The sequence below is a fragment of the Erythrolamprus reginae genome, unplaced genomic scaffold (assembly GCF_031021105.1).
Source record: "Erythrolamprus reginae isolate rEryReg1 unplaced genomic scaffold, rEryReg1.hap1 H_1, whole genome shotgun sequence".
Lineage (NCBI taxonomy): Eukaryota > Metazoa > Chordata > Lepidosauria > Squamata > Dipsadidae > Erythrolamprus > Erythrolamprus reginae.
Window position 1 is genome coordinate 1,654,007 of NW_027248462.1, and position 11,640 is coordinate 1,665,646.

The 11,640-nt window shown below is 42.7% G+C and overlaps 1 protein-coding gene across 2 annotated transcripts; it reads right to left on the bottom strand.

The window, feature by feature from the left end:
- Window positions 1–130: 130 nt before the first annotated feature.
- On the bottom strand, window positions 131–10,305 carry LOC139155253 (elongin-B). Of its 2 annotated transcripts, none has more exons than XM_070730365.1 (4): window positions 10,170–10,305; window positions 3,959–4,093; window positions 1,725–1,833; window positions 131–480 (listed from the first exon to the last, which is right to left on the bottom strand). In XM_070730365.1, exons 1-4 carry the CDS (start codon window positions 10,170–10,172, stop codon window positions 368–370), a joined length of 360 nt encoding a protein of 119 aa, XP_070586466.1. In that variant the 5' UTR covers window positions 10,173–10,305; the 3' UTR covers window positions 131–367. The 2 variants fall into 2 exon arrangements, with proteins under 2 accessions (XP_070586466.1, XP_070586465.1); XM_070730364.1 differs by lacking the exon at window positions 10,170–10,305 and adding an exon at window positions 9,788–9,868.
- Window positions 10,306–11,640: the final 1,335 nt, after the last annotated feature.

Here is an 11,640-nt window from a genome sequence, read left to right on the forward strand (position 1 = left end):
AAGGAATGACATGAGCAGAATAACTGTTGCAGTAATGTTTATAGAATAATTGTCATAATATCAACTCTCCTAAGGTCCTCTTTCCATTTCACTGAACAGGCATACAACGCACAACAAAAAGGGGAGGAAAAACAGCTGACCTTTTTATTATTTTCAAAACCAAAGTGAAAATAGCTCTGTCAAATGAGTGAGGTTGGGTTTAGAAGGGCGACACATAAACCTTGCTTACAGGAGGAAGGCTAAAAGGAAAATCAAGATCAGAGACAAGGGATGACGCCGCATCTTTCCATGTCAGATGAGGCTGGGGGGAAGAAGGTTCAAGGATACCATGGGTTGTGCAGCAAACTCCACAAGCCTGGGTTTTTTTTCACTGCACTGCTTGCTCATTAGCGCTGCTGCCAGAGTCCTGGGGCTTCATGACGTCTGGAAGCTCTGGTGGGCTGGAGAAGGAATCGATGCGGAGGTTCTCAAAGGCATCTTCTGAAGGGGGAGAAAGACACGCGACACCGTCACCTTGGAACGGTCCTGTTTTATGCTACATCACTGGCTACTACAAATCCCAAACCAAAAATGAAGGATCATGAGAAATCCAAAGCGATGGCAAATTAATCGAGCACATTAACAGCCCACACCTATTTTTTTTTTTCAAATAGTGATTACTTAATCCTGATTAAACCTTAACAAGAAGCAGCATATAGGCATTTTATTTCTATACCATTCATACTGATGAAGCCACAGTTGGAATACTGTATCCAGTTCCGGTGATCAAGATGCTGGGGCTCTAGAAAGGATGCAGAGAAGAGCAACAAAGGGGATAAGGGGTCTGGAGGCTAAATCCTATGAAAAATGGCTAAAGGAACTAGACATAGTGTCCCTTTTTCAAGAGGCAACTGGACGTTCTTGTTTTTCTTTGAAGGAAATGTTTCGCTTCTCATCCAACTGACAGCTATGACTTGGATGATTGAGAATCTACATACACATTTAGATATGTTAAGCTTAAGACAGAGAAGTATTCCAATATTTGAAGGGCTGCTACAGAGAAAATATACTTTCTCCGCAGCACCTGAAAGTAGGAGAAACAGCAATGGGTAAAAGCTCACCAGAGGTAGATCTAACCTGGAAATAAGGAGGAATCTCCTGGCAGTGAGCATTGTTAAGCAGTGGGATAACCTTGCCTAATATAAATTATACCCTCCAAATAAGTCCTAGTTAAGACCCAGTGGGGTAGAGGTCTAGCAGCACTGTGACAGGTGTTGGGGTGTGGGAGGCCTGGCTGTGGTGGTCCTAAGATAAGCAGGTTAAGACATGCCCTGAAAATAAGACCTTATTTTCAAGCACAAAAGAAAATAAGACTGAGTCTTATTTTCAGGGAACCACAGTAGCAGTCAGTAATCAGGGACTCCTCGATCAGATTGGCTCTAAAATGGCAAGTGCTAAAAGGTCTACGTGGCTTGTGCTGCAGAGACCCAATATATCTAGCTACACATTAACACCACCTCTGGAAGCCATCTCCTGGCTGGCTGCTGTCTTAGATGTGGCATTTCCTGATTACAAGTGGGTCTTTTCAAAGGGAGCACCTCAGGCACAGAATATTCTTCTAAGGCAAATTTGGCTAACGCCCTTAGGTTATCAGTAAAAACCACTTCCTTGTCTTAAGTCTCCTAATCTTCAATGGCAATGCTGTGTTTCTTTGGTTTCAAGAAGCAAGCAACAACTTAACTCACCACTGGATCTGAAGGCCAAGCCGACTGTTGCTGGAGCCTGGGGCCGTGCTGTCTGACTGGTGAAGCCACAGTCTCCAAGAGTTTTGCTATCCTCCAGTAGTTGCTCATCCTGAAAAATGGGGTAATTTGCACCAGGATGCAAGACAAGTCATTTTTTTAAAAAAAAGTCTGGTAATCATGAACAACTACTACTTAGATGTGTAACTAAAATCAAGAAATTAGACAATGAGACTGCAAACTCTGTTTAGAATATGGTTTACTGTTCTACGCACATCACATTGCCATAGAGTTAGGGGCAAAGTTAGTCTTCGGCTTACAAAAGTTCATTTAGAGACCATTCTAAATTATAGCAGCACTGAAAAAAGTGACTTATGACCATTCTTCAGTTACGACCTTTGCAGCATCTCGATGATCATATGATCAAAATTCAGATGCTTGGAAAGTTCATATTTATGACCATTGTTGTGTCACAAGGTCAAGTGATCACCTTTTGCGACCTTCTCATAAGTCAAGTCAATAGGGAAGCCAGATGCACTTAACAACCAAGTTACTAACTTAACAACTGCAGTGATTCACTTAACGATTGTGGTAAGAAAGGTCGTAAAATGGGGCAAAACTCACTTAATAAATGTCTCACTTAACAACAGAAATGTTGGGCTCAATTGTGGTCTTAAGTTGAGGAATACCTGTAGTAAGAAGTCTGTATTCTATTCTTCTTCACTAAAACTGTACTACTTGCAAACCAGTATGCAATGGAAAGAATTTATCTCCCTCCTTATTTCTGTTTCTGATCTTACAAAAAAAATGACGTATGAGGTTAGAGCTCTAATTCTAAGGGTTCTTTAATCCCCAATTTTCTAGGGCACACAGAAAAATAGTTTCTTAGATGGGCAAAGGACCAAGTGGCTAGTGAGCCAATTGCATTGATATATCTGATACAACTCTTTGGGTTGTTAGCTACTTCATGTTTTACATAGCTATTATTTAATGGCTGGTTATTAAATTATTCCACTGAAGAGATACCCAGGTATGTACTGTGTATGATTTTTAAGCAATTATATGAAGATCAGGATACTGAGAGTGCTACTTCCAACACTAAAACTAAGATATACTACATACAGCTACTGGCCAAGCCATAAACGTAATTCCCAAACATTCAGTACTGAGATAAGGACCAGAAAAATCCAGAAGCCTAACTGCTGTCCTCTTCCCTTAAAACAGTGGGGATTCCAAAAGACCATCAGAATCAGCTAATGAGTAATTTGTTTCTTACAATCTGGCTGCAGACTAAGCAGTGTGTGTGTGTGTGGGGGGGGCAGAGCTCCTGGAAATTCTAGAATCTAAAAAATACAATTGAGGCCGTTTGGGATTTCTGGATGCCGAAGGACCAATATTTCTTTTATTTACAGGGCATTTATTTATTTATTTATTACTTAGATTTGTATGCCGCCCCTCTCCGAAGACTCCGCATACATGACCACCTGTCTCATATGATAACGCTAGACACCTCACAACAATCAGGGTTGTTTTTTTTAAAGTTAAAAACAAAAATATCTTTCCCCTTAAGTACCAAACACCGCCATAGCTCTACTTGTATCCTAACCCAATGTTTAAGGGAAGAGCCAGGTGTTTAAATCCCTCTGGAAGGCTTACAGGGTAGGATCTCAGATGGAAATATCTCCTAAGACAGTGATTGCGAACCTTTTTTTTCTCGAGTGCTGAAAGAGCATGTGCGTGCACTATTGTGCATGCGTGAGTGCCTACACCCATGATTCAATGCAAACACTTTTCCCCAACCCTAGAAGGTCCTCCGGAGGATGGAAACAGCCTGTTTCTCAACTTCTGGTAGGTTCAGCAGGCTCGTGTTTCACCCTCCCCAGGTTCCAAAGGTAAAAACACCCTCCTCCATCCCCCCAGAGGCTCTGGAAGCCGAAAACGCCCTCACAGAGCCTGTGCGAACCAAAAATCAGCTGGATGGCACACACATACATGTTGGAGCTGAGCTAGGGCAATGGCTCGCATACCAGCAGATGGCTCTGCGTGTCACCTGTGGCACCCATGCCATAGCTTCACCAACACTGTCCTAAGAGCAGCATTTCGGTTAGATTAAAAAATCAATATAACCTCTGAACTGATCAAGACCACTGATATACCAACTTAGTAAACAGCACATCCTGGTGTAATTTATTAAGAGTCCCATAGATATAGTACTTCCTATAATAAGCTCTCCATACCTTGTATAATCTCTGTTCTTCTGGAGGCCTCTTAAGAATCCCCTCCACAATTCTTTTCAGTTCATAAACTGTACTAGACTCCTTCGCGTCTGTGAAGATAGTTGTCTTGTGACGTCGGATCATTAGAAAAACATCCTGTTGGAGAACAGAGTAGGCGATCGGTAGCATTCGTAATTTTATCCAAACAAGCCATCACTATCAATAATGATGACATTGTTTTATACAGTGGGAAAAACTCAAGTTGGTATATAGGATAGACAATTATTCTCCAAAATATAAAATACAAAGTACATAAAACTTCAGTTTTGTAGAACAATTGAGAATTACTAACATCCACATTTGTTAATATACATAAAATATATCTACGCCAGAGGTGGGTTTTTCCCGGTTTGGACTAGTTCTATAGAATTTCCCGCTTGCCAAACTGGGATGGCCAGTTGGCCATGCCCCCAAATGGGCTCTTGGGATGGTGCCATAGGGGCCTCTATCTTGTTTTTTGGCTTATGTGCACGTCCAGAAGCAGTTTTTTACTTTTGCACATGCGCAGAAGCAGTTTTCTGCACTGTGCATGCCCATGTGGTGTGGCCATATGGTGTGCAATATGTGGGGTCCCACGTAGTGCGGGAAGAAGTGAACCGACAGCAAGATTTTTAAAAAAAATTAAATTTATATGCCACCCAGCTCCCAAAGGATTCAGGCGGCTTAACAACAGAATAAAATATTTAAAACTTTAAAACCCACTGCTGATCTATACCGTTCAGATTAAAGCTCTACACGGCTTAGGACCAGGTTACTTACAGGACCGTCTTCTGCCCCACAAATCCCAGCGGCTGGTTAGGTCCCAGAGTTGGCCTACTCCGGGTCCGTCAGCCTCCTTTGTGATAGCCCTGGCCCTTGGAATCAGTTCCCCCGACATTCCCACTTACACCCTTCTGGCCTTTCGGAAATGTTTGAAAACTCATCTAGGCTGCAGGCTTGGGGCCAATGGGCATGGATACTCTGTTCCGGCCATGAGTGTATGTAGAATGAATGTGATTATGTTTTATAATGGGGGTTTTAGATGAATTGGATTATTGCGGTTTTTACATAAATTTAGGTTGTTTTAATTACTGGGTTTCCTGTATGTTTTTGTATTGTTCCTGTCGTAAGCCATCCTGAGTCTGTGGAGAAAGGCGGCATAGAAATCTAAGTAATTAATAAAATAATAAATAAATAAATTGATTTGCCAAGCAATAGACAAGTCCACTGTTTGAAAAAAGAAATGGCCTAAATTCAGACTTTGTTTTTGCTTCTGAGGTCTTGGGTGTGTGTGTGTCAGCCAATTGAGATTTACTATAAAAAAAATATAAAACACCAGTAGTTAACAATTGAATACTAAAATTAGCACTGTTATTTACAACCCGATTAACACCACAGAATCCCAAAGTTGTAGTAAATGTAATCCTCCTTCAGGTATTCCCAAGGATGAAGCCATCAGAGACCCTACTTTTAAAACATACTACAATCTTATGACTAGTTCTTATGGCCTACTTTAAAACTCAGAGTTTTCACAAGAGTAAGTAATCTCTCTATTAAACCACAAACAGAGTATTACAGAGTATGTTTTCTCCAGATAGAACCCAGGGTCACCAAGGGCTATGGCAAGGTTGCTCCTCTCTCCTTAGATAGCTGGGCATATTAGCCAAAACCACAGAAGGCACTCCAGGTAGCCAATGCTATCAGACCCTCCATAGATACTAGAAAGAATACATAACATATTTAATCTTGAGTGGTAAGTACATTGGGCAAACACAATTAATTTTGTTAGATAAATCTTCGCTTAGTGCAATTTGCGAGTCTAATAAAAGACACCCTGGCAGAGGAATAACAGAAGCTAGAGCTTCCAGATTGATTTAGAGGTTTTAGAGAATTTAAGCTTCCTCAGCATGGTACTCTTATTTATTTACTAATTAATTTATTAATTGGATTTGTATGTCGCTCCTCTCCAAGGACTCGGAGCAGCTCGCAACAGTATATATCTCAGAAATCCGATTAAAATGTCTAAAAGAACTTAAAAACTCCAATATAATTTTTAAAGACATATATCACCATTCACTCCATAAAGCACTCATTGGACAGGGGGCTAAAATCTAATGGTTCTTCAGATATGTTGGCTGACAACTCCCATCATTCTCAGCCAGTAGGAATAACAGTAGAACGGTAGGCATCGTAGTCTGTATTATCTGGCACTAATTTGGAAAAGCTCTGGTAAAGCAATGGTTCAGTTTATTTATTTATTATTTATTAATTGGATTTCCATGCCGCCTCTCTCCGGGGACTCGGGGCGGCTCACAAATTCTCGTATATAATGCAAGTCTGGTCTTCACATTTGCAAGATTCCCCAAACTATTATTTTATGTTTTTAGTCCCATTTTTAGAATGGGACTTAGAAAGTTCTGTTACTTGTGGTAAAAATCTCGGTTAATTTAGATACCTGCCCATTTAGAATGCAAAAATTCTGGCAACTTCACTCCAACATAAATGGCAACCTTTAATAAGTAATGTTCAAATCACCCTATTTTACAGAAACCAAGCCTTTGATTTACTCCCAAGGTTCAGATGTTGGATACAGTCAGATTCAATCCATCCTAAGCCAGGAAAGTGGGGTAGTTCATTTTGGTTTGCAAAATACCTCTCAATCTGCGGAGTCCGCGGAGAAGGGCAGCATACAAATCTAATAAATTAATCCATCTTATTCTATAGGCTTTTTGGATGAGGAAAAACAGGATGTAGAGATGAGATGTGATGAAGAGATCCACTTTAGTCTAATACAGTGGTTCTCAACCTGGGGGTCGGGACCCCTTTGGGGGTCGAACGATAATTTCCCAGGGGTCATCTAAGACCACGAGAAGAGAAATTTCCCCTGGTATTAGGAACTAAAGCTTCTATTTTGGCACCTTGGAACATATTTTTACTATCCAATCAATCAGGCGTTTACAGTGGGGGTGTCCCTCTGACCTTCCTGCCAATCAGCTTTGAGCTATGATGGGAGAACTGGCGCTAGACTTATGGTTGGGGGTCACCACAACATGAAGAACTGTATTAAGGGGTTGCAGCATTAGAAAGGTTGAGAACCACTGGTCTAATAGTTAAGCACCAGGCTAGAAACTATGAATTCTACCACCACGTTAGGTATGAAAGTCAGCTGGGTAATTTTGGGCCAGTCACTTTCAGTCCAACTCACAAGTTGTTGTTGGAAGAAAATAGGAGGATAAAGAAGTATTAGATACATTAGCTGCCTTGAGTTATTAATTAATTAATATGGTAAGGAACGTTATAGATTTAATTAAATCCAAAATCATGACATTAGGGTTTATGTACCAAGGAGGCCATGACAGAGCCCAAGCTCAAATTACTCCTCAGAAAAGATATTCATAGATAACTTTAGGTGGGTCTCTCATACATGTATTAAGACTGAAAGTGTATTTTTATTTCTGCTCAACTGTGTTTGGTTCTTAGAAACTGCTTGGACAAATCCCTGCAGTTGTCTTGGCTGTTTTTCCAGAACCTCTTTTCTAGGGTTGAGTGATCAGCCCAAAGTCATCCAATTGGCTTAGTAAGCAAGGTCGGATTGGAATACATGGTCTCCGCGGTTTTAGTCTGATGCCTTAAGTGGGTCGTGACCCCATTGGGGTCAAACAATCCTTTCAAAGGGGTCACCTAAGATCATCAGAAAAAACGTATTTCCGATAATCTTAGGAACCGAGACACCACTCCTCTATCTGTCTCCAACGCAGGTCCACCCACATACAAATAGAACACTGTCAAAAAAAATATTGTACCATGGGAACTTCAGAGCATATGCAGAAGCCGAATTTAGGGCAATGCGCATGTTTCGCCATATTGTAGTCTGCTTTTTGGGGGCAATTTTTTTTAAAAAAATCAGCATTGTGCTGCGAGCACATGCATAGCTGCGAGACATACCCAGGCAGCACAGGAAGAAATGAACCGGCAGTGAGGTAAGTTAGATCCCACCCCTGATAAGGTCAGTTTCTTAATACTGTACAGTGATACCTCGTCTTACGAACTTAATTGGTTCCAGGACGAGGTTTGTAAGGTGAAAAGTTTGTAAGACGAAACAATGTTTCGCATAGGACTCAATGGAAAAGCGATTAATGCGTGCAAGCCCAAAACTCACCCCTTTTGCCAGCCATAGCGCCCGTTTTTGTGCTGCTGGGATTTCCCTGAGGCTCCCCTCCATGGGAAACCCCACCTCCGGACTTCCGTGTTTTTGTGATGCTGTAGGGGAATCCCAGCAGCACAAAAACGGGTGCTTCGCTGGCAATGGAAGTGCAGAGGTGGGGTTTCCCAGCGAGGGGAGCCTCAGCGAAATCGCAGCATCACAAAAACACGGAAGTCTGGAGGTGGGGTTTCGAGGACTTCCGTGTTTTTGTGATGCTGCGATTTCGCTGAGGCTCCCCTCGCTGGGAAACCCCACCTCTGCACTTCCATTGCCAGCGAAGCACCCGTTTTTGTGCTGCTGGGAGTCCCCTGCAGCATCGCAAAAACACGGAAGTCCAGAGGTGGCATTTCCCATGGAGGGGAGCCTCAGGGGCATCCCAGCAGCGCAAAAACGGGTGCTTCGCCAGCAACAGAAGTCCGGAGGCGGGCATCCTAGTGGTGGCGGCTTGGGTTTATAAGGTGAAAATAGTTTGGAAGAAGAGGCAAAAAAAATCTTAAACCCCAGGTTTGTATCTCAAAAAGTTTGTATGACGAGGGGTTCGTAAGACGAGGTACGAGGTATCACTGTAATTTTATTATTTTATGGTTGTGGGTCGCCACAGTATGAGGAATTGTATTAAAGGGTCACGGCATTAGGAAGGTTCAAGAACTACTGCCATTACACCAAATTGGCTCTTAACAATGTTGCAAATGTAACACTCAGCTATACTCCTCTAAACTTCTTAGGAAAACAACACTTTTAACCGCTTCCTCTTGAATTGATAAGAAGCAGTAATAGTGGTTTGACCATTTCAGGGTAGCATTAAACCCATCACTTGTCTTTTTTTTTTTAGATATTTTAATTTACATTGTCCCCAATGCCAGAGGCCAGGTGAGCAAGGGTTGATGGGAGTTGAAGTCCAAAGCTTCTGGAGAGCATCTTAAAAGGAGGATAGAGTAAAAATCCAAAACTAAGAATTTGGACAAGTTCAATGGTTGGAGGTGACTTCCAGTTTCATACAGCCTTTAAAAAGGCTTTATGAAACTGAAAGTCACCTCCAACCATTGAACTTGTCCAAATTCTTAGTTTTGGATTTTTACTCTATCCTCCTTTTAAGATGTTTTCCCTAGAGAGTGAAAGTACCTAGAAGTTTAGAGTTGTTATGTTTGTAACATTTCTAAGAACCAATTTGGTATCCTACGTAGAGTATGTTATACAGTACTGGGCATTATTACCCAGAAGCAGAGCTTTTTGCACATTGAAAGACATTTCCCCCCCTTTTATTATGTTTCCCTTTTTTCCTCCCATACAAAGCAGCCTGGATGCCAAAAAACAACCGTTAACTCCCCTGGAGGTCAAGCCTTTCCAAGCTAAACTTAACCCAAATCTTTCCATCCGAGGTTTTTTTTCTGGGCGCCTTTTCTTTTAAAGCCACCAAACAACGCTTTTTTACTCAATAAACACCAGGAGTTGCGAGGAATATAACGAGGGCGGCGTTTTTGGAAGTCCCAAGATGGAAGGCGTTCAGGCAGCTTCAGCGCCACCCAGAGCACCGGGAAAAACCTCTCCTTTTGTCGCGTTAAAACGGCTGCTTTCTCTGCCCCTTCAATACCCTCCTCGGAGCCTACCTGGCAGAGCTGTTGGGGCGATAAAGGGGACTGGGGGGACCGAGGAGGAACCAGAGCAAACCCCATTAAAATCGTCCGAAGGAGAGGCAAAAAAACCCGAAAAAGGAGCCAAAAAAAGGAAAGGAAACCGCCTCCTTTCGGGGCGTCGGAAAAAACGATGCTCGGGGGAGTCCGGATAAAACGGAGCCGCGGAAGAGATTATTATTCCTTTTTTTGGAGGGGGGGACGACTAAGAGCATCCCACGGAAGGGTAGTGGGGACGCCCCGTCCTCCCCCTCTAGCCCGAGAAAGAAAAAGGGAAGGGAGCGAGGACGGTGATCCGCGGTCCGGATTACGTTCCCTCTCGCTACTTATTTCGAGGTGGCTACCCTCCCCGACTCACCATCTCTGCAGATGCAGCCTCAGTTCAGACCCCCCAAGAGAGGAAAAAAAGCAGCAAAACCCCCGGTTTCCCAACATGCACTGCAAATCTCGGTATTTAACCCAACCCGGTTTTAATGGTAGTGGTGGTGGTGGGAGGGAGGGAGGGAGGGAGGGAGGAAAGAACACCATGGCGCATGCGCCCCATCCGAGGCTCGCCTTACGGCTTTCGGTCCGGGTGGAAAAAAAAGACCATAGACAGCGCATAGAAGAGCTCGCAGGAGCAGCCGGCGGAAGTGAAAAAACAAACAAACCACGGGTCGACGCCACGGAAACACTCGCTGCCATTTTAGAAGAGGCAACTTGAAGCTTTGCCCAGTTTGGGGAGGTCGTCGCTTTTCTAAAGCGCCGCCACCTTTTAAGGGCTTTTTTTTTCGTGATCCGACTAGTCTCTATGGTTGCTTCCGTTAAGAGTACGGAAGTGAAAGGTTGCCTTTCGCGGTTTTGTGAGTGTGTGTTTTAAAAAGAACTTTTAATTTTTTAAAATATACAATTAACGCCGAATCTTGGCGAGAATTCGCTTCCTCATAAAGTGGGAGTTGTCTTCGGGAGATAATTTCCGTTTTACGCCTCTCCGAGCTAAAAGGGGTTCATGAGTCAAGCGCTAGGGTCCTTATACGTAATTACGTACGTGGTCGCCATTTTGAGAAGGGCGTTTGTGGCTTGTATGGGAAGACCCCATTTTGTAACTTGGAGTTTCATGACGCTGAATGGAATACCTGGCATTTTGGTATTTTCAGTGCTTTGCAGTACGGAACCTCGATTCAAATGTGAGAAAACCACACACACACACACACCATCATTTCCCCAGTTGTGCTGTATTACAAACCGTTGAATTATTAGGAAATACTGTGTGTGTACTGTATATATATATTAAGTTTATATATAAATAGAGGTTCCTCAACCTTGTTATCACACCTCCCTTTAATGTAAACTTAATTATACTGTACTGGTCTCCTAAAAATCCAAGCAATCCTAGGCCTCTTGCCTCACAATCAGGAGATTGTGAGTTAGATCCTAAGTAAAGCAGGTGTAAGGGTCTCCTGCGTGGGCAGGGAGTTGGACTAGATCAGGGATAGGCAAAGTTGGCTCTTTGACTCCCAAAATTCCTGACCCAATCATGATAGCTCAGGCATTCTGGGAGTTGAAGTCCACATGTCATAGAAGAGCCAACTTTGCCTACGCCTGGATTAGATGAGCTGCAAGGTCCCTTCCAGCTTCTGCAGAAAACCACACTCAAGCGGCCAAAGAACTGCGTATGACTCAGTAGCCATAGTTTGCTGACCCTTGTTGTAGGAGATGTGAGGGCTTCCCACAAGTTTATTTATTTATATATGTATTTTATCAAGTATGTATTAATGTTTATACGTGTGATATTGGTACTAATAATAGAGAAACATTAGGACAGGGACAATAGGCATGCTGGTCCACTT